This window comes from Peromyscus eremicus, chromosome 7 (assembly GCF_949786415.1).
Source record: "Peromyscus eremicus chromosome 7, PerEre_H2_v1, whole genome shotgun sequence".
NCBI classification, from domain to species: Eukaryota; Metazoa; Chordata; class Mammalia; order Rodentia; family Cricetidae; genus Peromyscus; species Peromyscus eremicus.
Genome location: NC_081422.1, coordinates 68,180,259 through 68,203,132, shown reverse-complemented (window position 1 = coordinate 68,203,132; position 22,874 = coordinate 68,180,259). Strand labels below are relative to the sequence as shown.

At 40.4% G+C, this 22,874-nt stretch overlaps 1 protein-coding gene across 2 annotated transcripts in view; it reads left to right on the top strand.

The window, feature by feature from the left end:
• Unc13c (unc-13 homolog C) overlaps positions 1 to 22,874 on the top strand; it is a 412,574-nt gene that overhangs the window by 116,431 nt on the left and 273,269 nt on the right. Inside the window, exons 4-5 of one of the 2 annotated variants that reach the window (XM_059268241.1) lie at positions 20,425 to 20,503; positions 22,113 to 22,118. In XM_059268241.1, coding sequence (XP_059124224.1) covers positions 20,425 to 20,503; positions 22,113 to 22,118 — 85 coding nt within the window. The remainder of the gene's footprint in view (positions 1 to 20,424; positions 20,504 to 22,112; positions 22,119 to 22,874) is intronic. The other variant, XM_059268239.1, reaches the window with a different exon arrangement.

Below are 22,874 nucleotides of genomic sequence, written 5' to 3'. Positions count from 1 at the left end.
GGACTTTATCTTATCATTAAAACTGAGCAATAGGGGCCAGAATGATTGCTCAGTGGTTAAGAGCACTGGCTGCTCTCCCAAGGGGACCTGAGTTCAATCCCCAGCACCCCTATGGTGGCTCACAGAGGTCTGTAACTCCAGTCACAGGGGATCCAATGCCCTCCTTTTGCTTCTGGAGTCACTATGTACACATAATACACAGATATATCTGCAGAGAAAACACTCATACACACAAAATAATAAAATAGTTTAAAATAAGCAAAAGAACCAAAATTAAAATACAATTCAGGCTGTTTGGTCTATTATCACTAATCTGGAGATAAATGAAAGTATCCAGGAAAAAAATGGCTTATATGCAAATACTAAGCCATTTTTTATAAGTGACTTTAACCTACATGGATCTTGGCAGCCACGTAGTGAAGGGGTAGAGTGGATCCTGAGACAGTATCCCATGAAGATGACCATAAGAACACGGAAGATTGTCTCAGGATCCGTTCCACCCCCTCACTCCTAACCACCTGTCCTTTGGCTTAGATTGACTTAAGAATCCACTAATAATGTTGTGTCTGATGCAATCATTTTAGTATCTCTGTGTATATAAAATAACAAATGATGAAATACCACGCCATACCATACCATACCATACCATACCATACCATACCATACCATACCATACCGTAGATCCTTTCCCCACATGGACTAAAGTATCTTCTGTCCTCAGCACCTTGAGTAAACATGAGTTACTACAAGTCAAACTCCTGCTCCCATTTCCTCTGCTGCTCTGGATTCCCAGTGATCAATTCCTCTAAGGAATCACTTAGAATCACTTACCTTAATCTAAGTAATCCATCACATTCATTGCCGCCACAGGTGAAACTTTAGATACATGTACATTGTTTCTTCTACTGTGTAAAGTACTAAGAAAGAAATTTTTAATAGGTGAAAAATGGGGGGTGGGGGTGAATGGTTTGAGCTCCACTTCTATTCTAGAAGCTTCTACCTATGTTAAGCCACCTACTCACCTCGCTGCTTTTTAATGCTTCTCTAGTTCTAACCACCCAGATGCTACACGCATATATCCTGGCCCTAAAAAGTCTGTTTTGCCATTAAAAACAAAACAGCCAAACAAAACTCTGTACAGGTAAAGTCAACGAAGAGCCAGGCAACCTGCTGTCATCATCTCCATCTTACTGGAAATGGACCAAGGTGAGAAGAGGTTAGAGGCTAGAGGTTAGCCTTGCATCTGCGTATCTTCACTCATACTGGCAAGTTTGCCATTCCTTTGCTAACATTAGAACTAAGATACATCAATCTTCCAAAGTAAAATTAAAGATAGCAGTGCTCTAGGGATCCTCCAGGCCTTCAATCCCAGGCTGGGACTGCCGAGACCGACAACCTCCTAGACTGAGCAAGTACCAAGTTCTCAGTCTCTCCAGTGTAAGACAGCAGTGTTGGAATACCTAGACCACAATGTAAGCCAGTCGATTTCTCTAGAGAACCCTAGCCAGTATATATTTCTCCTAAGGGAAATTCATCGCCATTCTGAAAATGTCCCCTGTTACCTGCAAAGCATTAATTACTAGGTGTACAAATCTTGGCTTGATTGCTCCTCCCCATTTAAGTCTGTATTCAAAAAAAAAATGACTAGTGAATTTCCACACAAATAAAAACTATTTTCAAATGTATCCATTCAGCAAATGGCTGTTGACCGCCTGCAATGTTTCATGAGTTCCTCAAGCCCTGTCATATGTGTAAAATATGACAAAAACCTCTTGGGGCAGGAGAGGTGGCTCACCCATTAAGAGCACTGACTGCTCTTTCAGTGACCAGGTTTGGTTCCAAGCATCCACCCACATGGTGGCTCACAATCATCTATAACTCCAGTTCCAGGGGATTCAGTGCTCTCTTTTGGCAACCTTGGACAGCAGACATACAAGTGACATGTGTACATATGTATAGGCAAACACTCATATACATAAAATAAAAATAAATATTTTTTTAAAAATAGAACCTATCTCCAAAATTATAAACGAAAAATATCTTCTAGAAATTGAACTTTACTATATTCAGAAAAACAAATCAGCAAGAAATGATCAGACATTGCTGAGAGCCTTAAAAGACCATCAGACAACAGTAGAGCACCCAGGTGGCTTTCTAAAGTCTTTAGAACTGAGATAGCCAATGAATATATGAACTTGAATCAAGTAAGGTAAAAGGAGAAGATATACAAAAAAATGCTTGGCAGATATTACTCAAAATGTGTTTATTTGATTTAAAGTGTGTCCTGGACACTGTTCAACTGCTTGGTTAATTATGAGAACCAATTTTCTGCTATAATAACTTTATAAACACTTAAATTTTAATAAATTGATCAACTCTTTTTCAAACCACAATTTCTTTTTTCTTTTTTTTTAAATTTTTATTTTGCAATACAATTCAGTTCTACATATCAGCCACAGATTCCCTTGTTCTCCCCCCTCCCGCCCCCCTCACCTTCCCCCCAGCCCGCCCCCCATTCCAATCTCCTCCAGGGCAAAGCCTTCCCCACAGACTGAGATCAACCTGGTGGACTCAGTCCAGGTAGGTCTAGTCCCCTCCTCCCAGGCCGAGCCAAGGGACCCTGCATAGGCCCCAGGTTTCAAACAGCCGACTCATGCAATGAGCACAGGACCCGGTGCCACTGCCTGGATGCCTCCCAAACAAATCAGGCCAATCAACTGTCTCACCCATTCAGAGGGCCTGATCCAGTTGGTGACCCCTCAGCCATTGGTTCATATTTCATGTGTTTCCGTTTGTTTGGCTATTTGTCTCTGTGCTTTATCCGACCTTGGTCTCAACAATTCTCTCTCATATAAACCCTCCTCATTCTCGCTAATTGGACTCCCAGAGATCCACCTGGGGCCTAGTCATGGATCTCTGCATCCAGATCCCTCAGTAGTTGGATGAGGTTTCTAGCACGACAATTAGGGTGTTTGGCCATCCCATCACCAGAGTAGGTCAATTCGGACTGTCTCTCGACCATTGCCAGCAGTCTGTTGTGGGGGGTATCTTTCTGGATTTCTGTGGGCCTCTCTAGCACTTTGTTTCTTCCTATTCTCATGTGGTCTTCATTTACCATGGTCTCCTATTCCTTGTTCTCCCTCTCTGTTGTTGATCCAGCTGGGATCTCCCACTTACCCAAGCTCTCTTTCCCTCGACCCTCGCCCTTCACTACCCCCACTCATGTCCAGGCTGTTCATGTAGATCTCATTCCATTTCTCTGTCATTGGGCGATCCCTGTGTCTTTCTTGGGGTCCTGTTTTCCAGGTAGCCTGGCTGGTGATGTGAGTAGCAGTCCAGTCATCCTTGTTCCACATCTAGTATCCTGTTATGAGTGAGTACATACCATGTTTGTCTTTCTGAGTCTGGGATACCTCACTCAGGATGATTTTTTCTAGGTCCATCCATTTGTCTGCAAACCTCATGATGTCATTGTTTTTCTCTGCTGAGTAGTATTCCATTGTGTATATGTACCACATTTTGTTTATCCATTCTTCAGTTGAAGGGCATCTAGGTTGTTTCCATGTTCTGGCTATTACAAACAATGCTGATATGAACATAGCTGAACAAGTGCTCTTGTGGTGTGGTTGAGCATTCCTTGGGTATATGCCCAAGAGTGGTATAGCTGGATCTTGGGGGAGATGGATTCCCAATTTTCTAAGAAATCGCCATATTGATTTCCAAAGTGGTTGTACAAGCTTGCATTCCCACCAGCAGTGGAGGAGAGTTCCCCTAGCTCCAAATCCTCTCCAGCATAAGGTGTCTTCAGTGTTTTTGATCTTAGCCATTCTGACAGGCATAAGGTGGTATCTCAGAGTTGTTTTGATTTGCATTTCCCTGATGATTAGGGATGTTGAGCAATTCCTTAAATGTCTTTCAGCCATTTGAGTTTCCTCTGTTGAGAATTCTCTGTTTAGTTCTATAGTCCATTTCTTAATTGGACTGTTGGGCATTTTGATGTCTAATTTCTTGAGTTCCTTATATATTCTGGATATCAGTCCTCTGTCAGATGTGGGATTGGTGAAGATCTTTTCCCATTCTGTAGGCTGTCGCTTTGCTTTGTTGACCGTATCCTTTGCCCTACAAAAGCTTCTCAGTTTCAAGAGGTCCCATTGATTGATTGTTTCTCTCAGTGTCTGTGCTACTGGTGTTCTATTTAGAAAGTGGTCTCCTATGCCAATGCGTTCAAGACTACTTCCTACTTTCTCTTCTAGCAGGTTCAGAGTAGCTGGATTTATGTTGAGGTCCTTGATCCACTTGGACTTAAGTTTTGTGCACGGTGATAGATATGGATCTATTTGCAGCCTTCTACATGTTGATATCCAGTTTTGCCAGCACCATTTGTTGAAGATGCTTTCTTTTTTCCATTGTGCACTTTTGGCTTCTTTGTCAAAAATTATTTGTTCATAGGTGTTCGGATTAATGTCAGGGTCTTCAATTCGATTCCATTGGTCCACATGTCGGTTTTTATGCCAGTACCAAGCTGTTTTTATTACTGTAGCTCTATAGTAGAGCTTGAGGTCAGGGATTGTGATGCCTCCAGAGGTTGTTTTCTTTAATTTAGAAATTAGGGGGATGAAGAGATGACTAGTGGTTAAGAGCTCTTGTTCTTACAGAGGGTCCAAATATGGTTCCCAGTGCCCACACTAGGCAGCACCCATCTGCCTGTAACTCTGGCTCCAAGTAATCTAGCACCCTCTTCTGGCCTTCATAGGCACCTGCACACACACACACACACACACACACACACACACACACACACACACACATACACACACAAACATTCACACATAATTCACATACACATAATACATATATATATAAACAAAAATAAATCTTTCAGAAAAGTAATATTTCCTGCTTGAAAGGTTATTATAAATAATCAATACTTATGAATAATCACTTATAATATCTGTCGTAGCTGATATTCAAATAGAAGAAATATGTATTACAGTTTAATACATTTGGCAAGAAAACCTACTAAATTATATATTTTTTGTCTTGGAAAACAGGTGTTAATTTTTCTTATTAGTGATTATGTTTGAAAGTTATTTACAGTTTATAATTACTTGGTTCATAGTCAGATGACTAACACTTCAATCTAGTCAGCATAACTGTGGATTAGGATGATAAAGAAAAAATACTAGTTTTGTACTGAGGCACATAGCAGGCTTTCTTTTGGATCACCACCCAAATAAAGACATGGAGACTTAGTATTAATTATGAATGCTCAGCCTTAGCTTATGCTTGTCTCACTAGTTCTTATAACTTAACTTAGCCTGTTTCTCTTCATCTACTTGTTTTGCCCCAGAACTTTTTATCTTTCTTTCATTCTGTATGTCCTACTCCATGTCTGTCTGGCTGGTGTCTCCCTCATTCTCTTCTCTCTCTCTTTTCTTCTCTGAGCCTAGAGTTTGCCTCCTATTTATTCTCTCTGCCCACCAGCCCTGCCTATGTCTCTACTGCCTAGCTATTGGCTGTTCAGCTTTTTATTAAACCAATCAGGTGTCTTAGGCAAGCAAAGTGAAACAGCAACACATCTTTACATAATTAAACAAATGCAGCATAAACAAAAGTAACACATCTTTATATAGTTAAAGTAATATTCCACAACAGAGGCACAATGGTATATTATAAATTACTTTGTTAAGAAAGATAAATCCAGTATGACACAAACCTCCCCCTTTTGTACTATCTGACATAACTTTAAGTCTTTTGTTATTACATAATTCCATGCTTTATCTCCACAAATCTACCTAACAAGTTTATATGTCTCTTTAATGACAAGAGATTATTTACTTACTTTATTCTCTGCATTTTAAGAACTGGGAAGTGTCTGATATGGTACTCCCAGAAATTTAAAAGATAGGCTATATAGTTGCATAGAAGCTAGCAGAAGACACGAGACACCTAGGTCAGAGATGAAGGAATACATTGTTCATGGCTGAAGAGGCAGGAAGAGATTCATGCTTTTGTCCATTTTCCTTTTCCTTTCAACGTCTCAGGGTAACATAGAGGTGGACATAGGTACAGAATACTCAGTTACTCAGTGAATTGGTATCCATCTCCACCAAGCTTGGAAACATTCAGTCTTTCAAAACAATGAAGTCTTAGCCTGGGGATGTATCTGAGTTTGTCCAGTACTTGCCCAGCATGCCCAAAGCTGTGGCCTCCATCCCAAGTACTCCATAAACCAGGGGTTGTGTGCACACCTGTAATCTCAGCATTCGAGAGTCAGTAGGAGGAGGATCAGAAATTCAAGGTCATCAGCACCTACATAGAGTTTGAATATAGCCTTGAGACTCAGTCTTAAGAAGTAAAACAAAATAAAACCAAAACAACTATCTTATTCTTCTTCTATTGCTGTGAAGAGACACCATGACCAAGGCAACTTATAAAAGAAAGCATTCAACTTGGGGCTTGCTTACAGTTTTAGAGGGTTAGTCCCTTGTCATCATGGTGGGGGTACAACAGAAAGCATGGTACTGGAGCAATAGCTGAGATCTTACATCTGGTCCACAGGCCCAAGGCAGAATTGGGGGAGCTCTCTAGAGATGGTATGGGGTTTTTTTCATCCTCAAAGCCCACTCTAAGTGATACACACATACACACACACCCCAACAAGGCACATCTCCTAATTTTTCCCTAACAGTTTCACCAACTGCTGAACAAATATTCAAATACATGAGCCTCTGGGGGCCATCCTCATTCAAACCTCCACAGCAACAAAATAAAACTTTGCCTCACAGAGACATTGCATTTATTATATTGATCAGCAAATACATCCATCCTCTACTCCAGAGAAGCATGCACCACAGAAGGCACTCAGTGGCTCCATGAGCAAGATACCCAGAAACACAAGAGACTTAAGGATAATTGCCTTTCTAAGTTGACACTTCAGGAACCTGGATGTAATGTAGGAGCATACTCACTGCTTCAGTAGCTTCAACCAGGGAATTCAAAGAGCACCACACTGAAGTCCTTGCCAAATCATGTGACTGGACTATTTCACTGGAGTTTCTCAGATAATGTTTATCATATTTATTTTAGATTGTGTGTGTGCACGCATGCATAGGTGCCATATTGCAGGTATGAAGTTCAAAGATAATTTGTGTGAGGTGATTCTCTCCTTCGGCCATGTAGGTCCTATGGATCAAACGCAAGTCATCAAGCTTGTTGGCAATATCCTTTACCCTTCAAGCCATCTTGCTGACCTCAGGATACTTAATTTCAAGAACTTGAATATTTGTATGAACAAAATGTAGAAAGACTTTCAGGGTCTATGTCAGTCAACAGTAGGCTGCAGAGGGCAAAGGAATTAGGTGTTAGTGACATAACAAGTCATAGCAATACCTGAGTGGCTTTAGCCAGAGGTATGGCCACAGGTATGCTGGCAGGTAGCTTACAGCCTGCTCTCTGTTGAAAGACCCCCCTTCTGTGGCATCTACCTGTTTTCCTAGTGTGTATTATCTGATTGGGATAAATTGCAAGCTATGGCTATGGCAGGTCTGAGCTGGAAGTAAGGGAATGTGTGTTTAGTCCACTGTCCAGAGCCACAGGGACAGCGCCAGTGCACTGCTGGTTGAGCTATACACCATGGAGCCACCTCCCCCAGGATCACGCTTTGTCCCATTGCTGTGCCTCAGTGTGAACAGAACTGAATGCTGGGTGCAAAGTGAGATGGCGTCTGAGAATATTGCATATGTGGAAAATCAAAGCTTCGTTGCTTTTTCTAAAATAAGTGTGTGGGGGAGGTGAGAATGAGTCCGCATCATTGCTGCCTACTCTGTAACTAGAACTCAGGTCCAAATGCATCATGGTTTTCACGACCTGCGACACCACTGGAACAGCAGCCGAAAGTCGGCTGTCTCTGACAGGTCGTCTCCAAGTTGGAAGGAGGAGCTGAGACATGACATCTTATTGCTTCATTCACTCCCAGCTCCCCGCTATTTTATAACGTTCCCAATCAGCACTGTTTCCAATGCTTTACCTTCCCTAGAGAGCCATGTTACTAAGCCATGACACCAGGGACTTGCTGCCATACCTGCTCCCTTACTAAAATGTTTATAGTTAGTAAATCAGGCTGGCCTGGGTCTTCCTTACCTCATTTCCCAAGGTGGGAAATCAAGTAATGAAGCCTTCAACAAGTCAAACTGCTGAGGAGGGAGCTGTGTGGTAGGTGGTATGGTCTAATACCAGGCAGGCTGCCGAAGGGGCATCTGTGTAATAGGTGGATTGGATGGATACCCGGCAGGTGTGCATGCAAGGGAAAGCCTCGGGTTAGTTTTTGTTGTGTGGCCATATCCAGGAAGTCTGCTTCTTAGGAACCACATACATCAGTGGCTGGTGTTTCCTCTCTAAAATCAGGGAATCATACACTATTACTGAAAGTCACTCTCGCATCTAGACACACACTGAAAAAAGACTGTAAACTGAGGTATGTGACAGGCGTCTCCTTGCAACTGCCTAGAGCAAAGGCTTTCCCACCATATGTCTTCTTGTGTCCTTGCCCCAGTCAGTCACTCTAGTTATGCCTGTGTTTGTATTTGAAATGCTGGTTTTGAATAAAAATTCTAGAACACTAGTTGGCAGCTAGCTAGCAGAGTGATTCTACTCTTTAAACTTAACTTTAATTGATTTGTCATTGTTTAAATAGCTGTCCTCACATCGTGGTTGGATGTGAGTTCCCAGCTGCTCTATCTGCTCTGCCAGGTGCCTCCCTTAGGGACACTTCACATTCTTCACCCTCACCTCTGATTGTCAAGAGGACATAAAACCCCCGTGGTAACACCAGCAAGAACATTTGGACTAGAGAAATAATGAATTGAATTCTTCCCCAGTGACCACAGCACAACAATCATCAGAACACAGAAAAGAAATCTAGGGCAGTCTTTAACTTTAGAAATACCCAGCCTCTGTGTGGGTGCATACATACCCGGACATGTTTGCTTCAATAAAGAACTATTCTTCCATTTATTTTCTTATTTATTAAGTAATCTATGTAAAGCCCTATTCTAAATACTCAAGATGAAAGTGACTATGTATAGCTCCTGGTTTGGATGAATCTCATCTGAGACTGTCATATACAAGCCAAGTATAGTTAGCTCATCATTTTATGTGTTTCTTAAGAGGAATGCACTGGACACAATGGTAACATTGTTACCATTCAATTCAGCTATTTGAGAGACTACAGTGGGAGCCTGTGGACTCTGTAAGCTTTACAGACCACCGGGTAATCTCTTCCTGGAGTGCAGTCACAGTGTGCAGACCAGTTATTTTGTAACACATAATTATTTTGTAGCTTGCCAAGCAGAAAAGGTTGTCAACTCCAAACCTTTAGGAAAATAAGAGATTATTTCTATGTTGCACAGGTGCCAGCACTCTGTCAATCACAGGAGTGTCAGTCACATACCCAGGAAGGTGAAGGGACAGCCTGAGCTGCCCAAGGAGAAATGTAAGGGGAGAGGGGTCCTGCTCATAGGAATGTTTAAAAACTATACTGCCGTGATATATCATGGCAAACTATAATATAGTCTATCTTTAAACATTGTATTTCTTGGAATCCCTATAGTACCCACCCCTGGTCAACAGTGGATTAAAACCATAATGGTGCGTACGTGATTCTAACTATGCACTAAGAACCTTCTAGACTCCTTGAAGCTCTGCCATAACCAGCATGTCACATGTAACCAGGACTTGACTCTGTGGTCTTATCTAGGGACAGAGGGATTCCTGAGATGAGTTTCTGTTTTTCTTATTCTTCAATCTGTCCTTGAGGTGAGCAAGCCAGAAAGGCCTTGCCCTGGAGCTACTCAGAAAATCTGCGTGTGTCTTCTGTTGGTGGTTGGGTGCATCACCAGCAGCAAATGAACAGCTCTGAGAGAAAGGCTGTTAGGCACATTGTCTGCAAACCAGAGGGAGCTGGGCTGGGAAGGCCAGAAACTGCCTAATAGCTTCCGCATTTGCCTTCCAGGTCTGCTGATTCTCAGTACTGATGGCAGAAGCTTTGATTGTTAAAAATTTCAGGGATTAGAATATGCAGCAGGCATCTACCAAACTATAATTAAAAGGAATCTACAATTTCAGGTTTTAAGAAATACAGTTTCTTTGCTATTGGATATTTGATTCCATTTAATGACATTTGAGTCTAGTCTATTAAGCAGCTGGCCTTTCATTAATTACAAATGATTGTATTTTGCAAACTGTGTGAAAATGGAGCCAGAGATTTCCCAGAAAAGATTACTAAGGAAATTAGCTCCAAGCCAAGGTGCAATTGTACACACAATTTCACAGTTACTACAAAAGTTTTAACATTAGCTCTCTAAGGAGAGAACCTATCCAGCATGAGTTTTAATTTAGGGGAAATTGTTTTCAAATAGTAATTGGTGCTTAATTGTGAGAAAATGTAGGGGCTGCATGTTTTCTGCTCAGCAGCATACAATAATGTATGAGAGTTATTTGGGTACATATAAACCACAGGATAGGCAAAAGGGGGGCTGATATGGGGAACTCTGAAAGCCCTGGAAAAGGCTACATTGTCTATTTAACAATTTGGTAGATATGTATCTTGAGGATATGTATTGTGATTGAGTGGTTAGAAGTCAGTCTCTGACAGCTGACATTGTCCTCAATTGTCCCTACCTGAGACAGCTGGTGGTATAGTCAAAAGCCATGTTTAGGTTTTATCTCATGTAAATACAGGGGACCATTGGATTCTTTTCTTTTGCTATGAAAAAGAATGATTTTTGGAGATTTATTTATTATTTCACTTGTTTGTGTATGAGTGTATATCTGAGTGTATATCTTTTGCATGTAGGTGTTCACACGGGCCAAAAGAGGGTCCCAGGTTCCCTGCATCTGGACTTACAGGTGGTTGTGAGCCACTTGATGTGGGTTCTGGGAACCAAACAGAGGTCCTCTAGAAGAGTAGCGAGTGCTCTAAACCACTGAGGCATCTCTTCAGCCTGACTTTAGTCACTGGAAATATGACTTACATTCTGCTTTCCAGCCAGAATAGTAATCTTTCATACCCTGAGTATGTCTTTCAAAAAACTTGAATGCCATTAGCTTCTTAAAAATGATATAAAGATAAATAATGAGGTCAAATGCTTCTGAAAATGTGCTTCAAAGGAATATGAGTTTGACAGAGAAAGAGAGAGAGAGAGAGACAGAGAGAGAGAGACAGAGACAGAGACAGAGAGACAGAGACAGAGAAAGAACTAGATCCAGAGAGCCCTGCCTAAATTGCTAAGGGTCATCAGGAAGCTTTACGAGGTCAAATGCCCAAGAAAAGAGAAAGTAATTTAGTAGAATACAAAGTATCTCTGACATAGAGGCCATTTGTTCTTTAAAATATGATAGCAGTTCAAATTGGGGGTTTTACCAAATTTATAAAGTGGACTGGAGGGTTGGAAAAGAAAGTGGAGAAACTGCCTCAGTTGTGACCCTCATCAAGGAATCCATTAAGAAATATGGTATTACTTCAACAATCCATAGACCATGTCCAATATATTAGGAACAATACTGCTGAGCTGGCCTTAAAACACACATCCAATCACATTGGTGTCATGGCTAAACACCTAGAGGAAGGTGGATGCAGCCGCTTTGTTCAGGGTAAAACGGATCAAGGAGCCACATGGAGAAGCTGGGTGGCAGAAAAGTCGACAAAAATCTTACAGGCATAATACTAGAATATTCACAACTAAAACATGTGGGGAGGGGTGGGTGAGGGAAACAACCAGCACTAGGTTCTCTCCTTCCACCATGTGGGACCCTGGCATTGAACTCGCATTCTCAGGCTTGGAGGCAGGCTCTTTACCTCCGAGTCAGCTCATTGCCCCTCCTGTTAGATGGTAGGAGAAGATGGACTGCCACATTGTCTGACGCCCTGAGCATTTCTGGTTTGTGAGCGATCAGCTGATGTCTTAGGTGTGATTAAAGGTGGACTCAAAAAGCATTTAGGAAATAGTGATTAATCCTGTATCAGGAGTGGATCTTTGAATACACAGGCAAATATCTATTCACACTTAACAGTAATAAAAAAAAAAAAAGAGGTCAGGTGGGAAAGAAACCTATTGGCTAGTTTATACTCCGAGAGTAAGGACTTGCATGATTATTGTCAGAAGAGTTGTGTTGAATGTATGTGAATTTATAATATTAAATGAAAAAGTGAAACATTATTATACATTTAGCAGTAAAGGATTAAACTAAAGGAGTTTAGAATGACTCTTTATTAATCTCCCACAATCTTAAATGTTCCTTGATTCAAAGAAAATGAATGATGTAGCTGTCTCTAGCAATTGTCTTGGAAAGCCAGAAACAATCACAAATGCTCAGCATCATTTTTCCCTAGGACTTCAATTAATTTAACATCTCTTTTGTATATTGTCAACCTGTTTTCTGATATCAGATGGAGATCAGCTATTCATCGGACATTAGCTATTAGTCATCAGCCATCCTCATATGGAAATCAAATTGCTTTGCCTTATATTAAAAAAGACCAACCTTTGGGGAAAGTGCTTGCTATTTTTCTCCTTGTAAATAATCTTATCTCTGACTATTAATTTTTTTTAACTAACAGAACATACTATTTATGCTTTCGTTATATACAGTGATTTAAAATATGAAACACTAAAGAATGAAAACTACACTTAGGTAATATATTTAATATCACATACTTAACTTTTTTGCGATAAGAATGCACCCTCTGATCAGCATTTCTTTGGTCCTGCTGCATGCTACCCAAGCCAGATCCTTGTAACTGCCATTTCACAGAGTTGGCATTTTTTAATTCCTCTTCTAGAGAGATCATGCCATGTTTGTGGTTCTGTGCCTGGTGTCCTTCAGAGTCATCCTCATTGTCACAAATGGTGGGGGGTTTCCTCTTCTAAATGGCCAGACAGCATTCTGTAGTACACTATATTTCCTTCATCATTCATCTGCATGTGGACATCTACGTTCATTTCATCATTTTGGCTCTTATGGATAAGACTGCAGTAAACAAAGGGTACAAGTATCTCTTGGCATATTTATGCCACTTCCTTTGAATAAATTACAGTAATCAAGTTTTCATTCACTTACTGTCACTGTGCTTGTTAACTTTCTGAGGAATCTTCGTACTACTGCCTATGATGACTATTCTATTTTGCAAGCCACAAAAGTGTGTAAGTTCCACTCTCAATGTTCTGCACAAAACCACTCTTTTGTCTTGTTGATAGCAGCCATTTTAACAGGTGTAACGGACTTCCCTGAGGATAGCACACAGAGCCCTGGTGATGAGTGATGCTGAACAGTTTTCATGTACTGTCTGCTGTTCTACATGTTGTATTCTCCTAGCATCTTCCTGGAGTTCTTTTCCAGTCTCCATGCATTCAGTATGTTATTAGGTCTATTTAGAAGAACATTACTGAAGCTGGAAAGATGGCTCATCAGTTTAGAACACTGGTTGCCCCAGTCCTCACATGGTGACTTGCAACCATCTCTGTAACTCTACTCCCAGGGGATCTTATGCCCTCTTCTGGCCTCCATAGGTACTGTGTGCCTGTGGTGCACATCCTCACATGCAGACAAAAATATCCAAACACATAAAATAAATTAACTTTGAAAACAAGAAAGAACATATAATCATTAATCCTTTACCCAGATGTAACACTTCTCAAAATTTGCAAAATATATGTTCTATAGAGAATTTGTTCTTTATTTATTGTGTAATCACACAACTAACTGAAACCCATGTCCACTGGAATTAAGTTACTTTAAGAGTTTTTGTGGAGAAAAAAAAAAAGAAACAGCAAAGACAAAGAAAATAGTAAAATTATCTTACCTAAGAGTATAAGTTTAAAAATCTCACTATAAGAAACATAATAGGTAAGGAAGACAGTAGAAATATTGATTAGTTTCATTTAATCATATATGTTGCATACTTAATCAAAGTACCACACTGAAGCCCACAAGGACAGTTACTGGTATTTCAGTTAAAATAACATTAACTTAAGCCTTTTACAATATACAGTATGTCACATACCTGTAATCTCTACACTTTGGAGATAAAGGAAAGATGATTATAAATTTTAAGACATTCTGGGCTACACAAAAAGTCCTATAAGAACCTAGGCTCTATAGTGATACCCTGTATCAAAAAGCAAATAATAATAATTTCAAAACTTGTGTAATAGAACAAAATCCTGCCAGAAAACTTCTTTGTAGCTAGAGTTTTCCTGCCTGGCCCACAGTCTAGACAAATCTCTGTCACCTGCCAGTCCCACAGCCGCTCAGACCCAACCAAGTAAACACAGAGACTTATATTGTTTACAAACTGTATGGCCATGGCAGGCTTCTGTTAACTGTTCTTACATCTTAAGTTAATCCATTTCTATAAATCTATACCTTGCCACGTGGCTCCTGGCTTACCAGAGTCTTCACATGCTGCTTGTCATGGCAGCGGCTGGCAATGTTTCCTCCCACCTTCCTGTTCTCTCAATTCTCTGTTAGTCCTGCCTATACTTCCGGCCTGGCCACTGGCCAATCAGTGTTTTATTTATTGACCAATCAGAGCATTTGACATACAGACCATCCCACAGCACTTCTTGCTTGATTTATGTGCAAAATCACATCCATTTTGTCAGGTCCATTTGATTCTTAACTTTACTGAGAGTTCAGTGGTAGCCTGTCACCACTGTATCCCATTTGCAGTGTCTGCAGTCTAAATGTATACCAGAGAGGAGCCATTGGTGGAGGATTGAGGCCATTTACACAGTGAAATGTGTTTTCTAGTCTGAAGATAATAACTCTCTTGAGGTATTTTGAAAATAACCCAAATATTGTCCAGAACTCTGGACCGGCTAGGCAGACCACTCACTTCATCCTGGCTAGAGCCTACTTGCTCAGAAGCACAGGAGGATTGAGGCAAAATTGAGGCAAAAAAATAATCCTGCAGTAAAGTCAAACTTGACCCTATAACATCTGTGTGATCTGGACAGACAGGCTGTTTAACTTCAGTTTCATGAACCATCTAATTGAATTATCTGTGACCTCAACTCATCACATGGTCAATAATGGGATGATCCAGTCTTATGGTCATTACAGCCTGCTGAGCCTTGGGGTATGGGTTCAAATCCTACCACTGCCATTTCAGGTAGTGCCTTCCAGATGATTCTGAAGAGTTCGAGTTCTCCTGTCCCTCATTCATAAAATGGGGGACGTAATTATAACTGTACTTCATAGTAATATCTTAAGATAAAATGAAATACACATACTTAGAATAATAAGCACATATCAATGTCAGTCAGTTGTAATTGTATTCATTGTGTCTGGCACTTGGTAAGCCCCACTTATTAACTGTCTTTAACTAATGTGTTGGCCACAGGCAGAGCCATGTTAATCCAATCAACAACAGTAAGAGTGATGTCATTAAAATGCATCTACCTAGAATCAGTCCTTTCCTTCAGTTACTGATCTACCTGATATTTGGGCACCCTCTTCTGACCCCCTCGTTACTGAGTCTGGGGAGTTGCAGGGCTTAGAGTAGTGCCCTTGACCTCTAGTCTGGAAAGTCAATGCCTTGCTCACCATTATGTTCAGTCTTACTCATTTTTAAAAGTGAATCTTCCCTACTTCTCTCCTGGTAAGATTGCTTCTGCATTTGTATAGAGTTACAGGATGTATCAAGTACATCTCTAGTTCCATTGTGAAGCCAGTGAGCAAGCAGTCTTTATTATTTTTCACTGCTGAGGAGCTATCATCTTCATGGGTAAGAACTCTATCACCAAGCCACACACCTAACCCAGACTCTTTGGGGTCTAGGTTTACAGTGAAATACTTATTATTGCTAGACGGATAAGTTCATTAAAATGTGTGTGTGTATTCATTTTAATTTATTATATATAAACATTTTATAGTAATGATGAAATTATAAAAGAAATATACACTTGATTTTAAAAAAAATCACAGGAGCTTATCTGTGGGGGTTAAGAATTTTTTGTGGTCAGGATGTAATATTTGAGAGAATTAAAAAAACACACACAAACAAATGAATTCATTTTTGTGGGCTCAAGGGGTTGCTCAGTGGTTAAGGTTGCTTACAGTTCTTGCAGAGGCCCCGAGTTTAGTCCCAGCACCCACATGAGAGAAGGAGAGAAAGAGACAGAGACAGAGATAGAAACAAAGACAGACACAGATACATACAAGGTCTTTTACCTTGTACTCATTATTCCACAGCACCCAAGTTTGGCTTAGGTCTATGTATGTCTATGCTCTGCTAAAATAGTCACAAGATAGAAGTGTGTGAAAATTATTCTCAAACATCTTTCAGTTTAGCTTAAGGATCTGGATATCTTTCAGCAATTTCAGTCATGCTCCGTAAGAAAACAGAAATTTTTTTTGTGGCAATTGATAGGAAATAAAGCACACAACTCAATTGCACAACACTGCTATTTGTACAATCTCTTTTTCAATCATTATCTTAATTGATCGTGTTTCTTGATATGGCTGTGGCAGTTATATTATTTACAAGTCAAAACATTTTGAAATACTTGAAGGCAGTGGTTAGTATGATGGATGTGCAGTGCTGTGGAAGATATTAGCTAATGTATACTTTATATTATTATGGTTCATGGGGAGACATAGAGACATTTTTTAGACTCACAGCCTAAAATTGGAGTGAATTACATGGAAAATATTGTTGAAATTACTTTGTATAGCAAGTGATCTCAGTGCTTGTGAGTTGTGGAGAAGGTAGAAATTTAGGCACATGAGAGGAGGAGAGCTGGGAATTATACTAATAGCTTGTTAGCTTTGTGAAGATGGGTGTGAAGAAAAATAAGTTTATGGCTCTTTTTCCTTTTCCTATTCTGCAATTTTCTAATGTTCAGAAGAATATTCACCACAAATGAAAAGATGATGAATGCTAACCTGATTGAAAATTTCTGTGATTTATATATAGACTGAAACAACATACTTCATGCCAAAATATATACAATTTTCAATCAATTAAAATAGAAAATAGAAGACAAAAAGCTATTCTAGTATGAAAAAAACAAGAAGAAAAGGAACAAGAGGGGGAGGGGGAGGAGGGAAAAGCAGAGGAGGGGGAGGAGGGAAAAGAGGAGGAGCAAGAGGAGTGGGGAGGAACAAGAAGAACAGTGAATGAGGGGAGGAAGAAGAGGAGAGAGGGAGAAAGAGGAAGAAAACGTTGCCGCCATTATTTTGTGACTCCAAATCTGAAGTTCTGACTCACTGTGACTATTACAGCTGTGACCTAGAGTACTCAGTTTGAATTATTCTGGGCAGTAGCTAAACTTTAGTTTGGGGTTTTGGGGGTGGGGTGTTATAGCTTTGCTTTTTTTATTTTACTTGGCTCCAGTTTGTTTTCTTGAATTGGTGTCTCATTCTGTGTTGTACAGAATTACTGAAAGGCCTGGGCTCAACTAAATTATCCCTCTCTGCCTCAGCTTCCTATCGCCTGGGACAATAGGCCACACAACTGGCTCGTGTGTAGGTGGAAGTGTCGGTCCTGCCTGCCAGTTCCCAAATAACCAACACAGCGGATTAATATTATAAATGCTTGACTGGTAGCTCAGGCTTTTTACCAACTAGCTTTTATGACCTAAATCAACTCATTTCTATTAATCTATGTATTGTCACATGGCTCATGGCTTTACCTGTCCTCCAGCATGTCTTGCTCCCTCTGTGTCTCCTGGAGACTCCTCTGACTCCACCCTTCTTCATCCCAGCATCCTTAGTTTGGTTGTCCCACCTATACTTCCTGCCTGGCTACCAGCCAATCAGCTTTTTATTAAACCAATCTCAGTGACACATCTTCACAGTGTACAAAAGGATTATTCCACATCACTCATGTGTCAGCATCTTCGCCACACTGTGAAGAACGGGGTATTAGGTCTCATGAGCTAAGCATGTCACTTCCTTCCACGTCTCTTCTTCTTTCATCCATCTCGATCTCTGTCCACATTCAACCCCCTCCTTCATCCTATGACTTAAGTCAGGCATGGTCAGCCTTTTGACCTTGTGACTCAATGTCACCTACCAAGTTCATGAACTGTGCCATCAAATTGTTTTTTTAAGAACCTCACATTTTTAAGTAAGCTCGTGACTCTGTGTGGGGACACACTCAAGCCGCAGCTGCTAATCATCAAAGCAGATCTTCAACACTGGCACTTTGCTGTCCTTACGAAGCACTTCCCAAGCTTCACATTTATTACATCACTCGATGTGTGTCTCCAAACTCAGTTGTGCCTCTTTTATCTATTGATTGCTGCTTTATTGTCACTGTTTTACTTTATTATTTTACGAGTTATATGATAAATGTGAAAATCTATTTGTCTACAATTACCAAACCAATATTTGATTCCATGAAATGTATTGAAACTGTGACAGCCAAGGGAGAAGAAAAATCCAGTAGGACAAAGTTGTCCTCTGCCAAGCAAAATGTCACATGAGGCCATCTTTGTGTCAGTGGAGAATGGAGCTCTAAAATACCAATAGCCTGTCATCAACTCTTACAGCCCATCACAGAGGCTGAGCTGGCAGGCTGCTGCAATAGACAGGGGCTGGACTGGGCTGCTTATGTGAGTGTGCTGGTCCTCAGGAGATGAGCAAAGCATCCACAGAGACACTGTCATCACATTTTAGAAGTTGATTGGCTGTGCAAAATGACTGGATTTGGTGCAATTAGAAGCCAGCATTGGAGCTAAGGTGTAACTCAGAGAGGAGAAAGTCTGAAGAGCATGCCCAAGGTTTGATCACCAGCACCATATAATCCAGGCATGGTGGCACAGACCTGTCATCCAGCACTTGGGAAGTAAAAGCAGGAGGATCAGAAGTTTAGAGTCATCCTTGGATACATAAAGAATTCGAGGCCAGGCTGGGCTACATGAAACCCTGTCTCAAAGTAATCAAAACCAGAAGTGAGGAGTGGAGGCCAAGCTCAGGGTACCAAACTCACTTTTAAAGAAACATAAAAATACATCTCTTAAAATTATTCTGACCATTATGCATATATAAAATGATACATTATTAGAAAACCACCTACCCATATGTGAGTCTCCTTTTCTCTCACCTGCTTTCATTCCACACAGGTAACTGCACTTTTTTTTGTTGTTGTTTTGTTTTGTTTTTGAGACAGGGTTTCTCTGTGTAGCTTTGTGCCTTTCCTGGAACTCACTTGGTAGCCCAGGCTGGCCTCGAACTCACAGAGATCCGCCTGGCTCTGCCTCCCGAGTGCTGGAATTAAAGGCGTGCGCCACCACCGCCCAGCCCGGTAACTGCACTTTTAAATTTGAACAACAACATTCTATATATTTTCTGAGCATACATAATCACAGATACACACAGGATCACACTAAGCTTACACATACTCGATTTTTGCACTTTTTACTTAAGATTTTAAAGATTTATGTGTGTATGTGTCTGTGAGCATGTTCAGAGTGTACGAATGCACACAGAAGTCAGGAAAGGGCATCAGCTGGCCTCTGCAGTACTTCTCCACCTGTTCCTATGAGGCAAGGTCTCTCCCTAAACCTGTGGCTTGCATTTGCAAGGCAATCCCTGTCCATTCATCCTCCTGTCTCCATATCCCCCACCTTAGACATGGGGTTGTAGATGTTTGTGGGACTTCTATTTTTTTGTGGTGCTGGAATCTGAACTCTAGTCTTTATACTTATATAGCAAGTTCTCTTACCCACTGAGCTATATTGCCAGCCCCTTATTAGTTTTTTACATATACTTTTGTATTTACCTCACTTGTTTAATTATTGCATTCTTAGAAATTCACTTAATCAATATACTTGAGATGAATAGTTAGCTGACCTAGCCTTTGTTACTATTACAAAATAAAAGGCAACAAATTCTTTTAATCCCATACATTTAGATAGGAAATGCTTATGGTTTAGTGCTTGAAATTTGCCTGTGGTTCTTGAAATGCCATTTTGGACCTGAAGTCTCAGACAGTGTTACACACAGAACAAAAAGAAAATAAGGGAACTTAAATGACAAAGACGTCTTCACTACCCTTGAACCAGGAGTGCTTTGGTTGTGATTTCTGCTGGAGACACCAACTTCTGTGTACCTAAAAGTTTTGACTCTCCTCTCAGTGATATTGACAGGAAAGGAACATGTCTACCCCAGGCCATTTGCATTTAAGGTTTCAACACATGGGGTCTCCACACAAATCATCTGCAAGTGCAGCAGCTGGACTTTCACCTTGGACAAAGACCTAGAGTCTTGGATCTTCACCACTTTGCAAATTAATTGAAAACAATGACCTCCACTTGATAGCTTTCACAGCCTTTACATGATATAAAGTGGGGCCCTTTTTCCTTATATAATGTCATTCATTCTGTTGAAATCATTGCTTTTTTTGCCCCCTTTCAGGGCTGGGCGTGGACTGTATGGAATAGATAGCATGCCTGATCTCCGCAGGAAAAAGACATTGCCTATTGTACGGGATGTGGTGAGTTACTCCTGCTTAATTCTCACTAGCTGCCTGCCTTGATATTTTCTTTGTTAAAATGTAAAGCCTTTCTCATTGACTACCTAGCCCATAAATATTTCATAGAGTAAAATATCTGAGGCCAGAGTCTGCCCAGCACTAACACATTCATTATTTCTTTAAAATGTGTCTGATGAAAGAAATGACTCTAACCTTTCAACTGCTTTTGACATCAGTGGAAATTACAAGTTTTTAGTTAAACCGACTTTATAATTGAGCCAAAAGAAATAGCACAGAAGACCAAATAAGCTGTTGGAGCTGGGCTTTGATGTTCAGTACTGTGGAGGATTACAAGATTAACTTACAGAGTTTAAAGCTTGCTTTGGGTTTCTCTACTTCAACACAGTAGACTCCAGACTTTATAATGGAAACAGCTGACACTAACCAATCTTCTAACGTGTGACGATCGACTCTAGCTAAATTACTTAGCTCTTCCATCAAAAGAAGATTGCCGTTTCCAAGTCATTAAAGTTTGTGTTGGTTCTGGACATGGCTCTGAAGAGCTCACCTTCCTGTAAGGAAGGATTCTGAGACAACTCAGAAACACCAAGAATTGACAGTGGGACAGTGGTCTGTGTTCCATCATGAAAAAAAAAATGCTTAGACCTGGAGAGATCTTTCAGGGGCTAAAAGTACTTATTGCTTTTGCAGAAAACCCGAGGTTGGTTCACCATATTCAAGTTGAGTGACTAACTACCTGTTAACATTAGATGCAGGAGATTTGCTGCCCTCTACTGGCCTCTATGAATGCATGCACACTGTGGCATACACACACAGATACACACATATACATAATTGAAAAAAATAAATCTTAAAAGGAAAAGCCCTTTCGAATGATGAATACAATTGCTATGTCATCTAGACATCTTCCAGGCCAGGTATGGTGGCACACAGCTGTGACAATAGTACTTAAGAGCCAGAGATAGGGTTCTGGGCCAGAACAAGTTAAATTTTTCTATGGGCATGTGATACTCTTAATAGTTTAATATCAAAACTTACTTTACACACAAAAATTCCCTTTTAGCATCAATATGCACAATTTTTTTTATACCAGCAATGTTTGATTTTGCTAAGAAAACCACTAAAGACAATGACTTTAATTTTAAAATAAAATGTTATGGGACTGGAGGGATGCCTCTGTGGTTAAGAGCTCATACTACTCTTGCAGAAGACCATAATTTGGTTCACAACACCCATATCACATCACACAATCACCTGTAACTCCATCTCTGAAATCTGGTACCCTCTCCTATTCTCTGTGGGCACCTGCACTCATACATGTGAACGCGTGTGTGTGTGCGTGTGTGTGTGCGCGCACACACACACACACACACACACACACACACACAAATTAAAAATATTTCTCCAAAAAGTTAATTACTTAAGATGATATTCTCTAAGATCTTACAGTGGAAAGCATTGCACATTGGTGCAGTTAGCTTAGCTTCCTGTCAGGAAAGTGTGGGGATTTTTTTTAACTGTTACACTAACAGAACATTGTTATGCTTTTCCCATTTCTCATATGTTTAATTATTTAAATATTGTTTCCTTTTGCTCCTGGAATCTTCAGGCCATGGTAAGTGCTTTTCAATTTATTTCTTCGTTCTCTGCTCTTCTCAAACACACACTGACTTTATTCAGAAGATAAAAAAGAGGGCAAGGAGGTGAAATAGAGCTACCTGGGAATAAGAAGTTTTAGTTGCCATATGTGCCTGTAATTCCAGTACTCAGAGGGTAGAGAGGAATGAACTGTCCATGAGTAAGAGGCCAGCTTATTGTACATAATGAGTTCTAGGCCAGCCAGGGCTACATAGCGATACATAGACACATGAGATCTGGGTGTACTGTTAAATTCTCCAAGGATTCAACATCAAATTTAATTCTGTGTGTGTGTGTGTATAAACTAAACACAAATGTAAGAGAAATATAAAATTAGGAACAAACACTTCATGTGGGTTAATTTTTAACAGTAAACTTGACACAGCTTAGAATCACTTAGGACAGGAGTTTTAATGAGGAATAATGCAGATTAGGTTAGCTTGTGGACATACATGTGGGAAATCTCCTTGATGGATAAATGACAGATGAAAATCCAGCCCTTGTAGGTGGCACCATTTCCTAGGTAGGGGAATCTGGAGAGTATAAAAGAGGAGGAAGCTAGTGAATCAGGCTGCCATTATTCTTTCTCTGCTCTTGACTATGGATGTGATGTAACTAGCTTCTTGAGTTCCTGCCTTAACTTTCCCAAAATGATGGACTGTAACCTAGAATTATAAGCCAAATAAACCTTTCCTTCCCTAAGATGTTTTATCCCAGCAACAGAAATGAATGG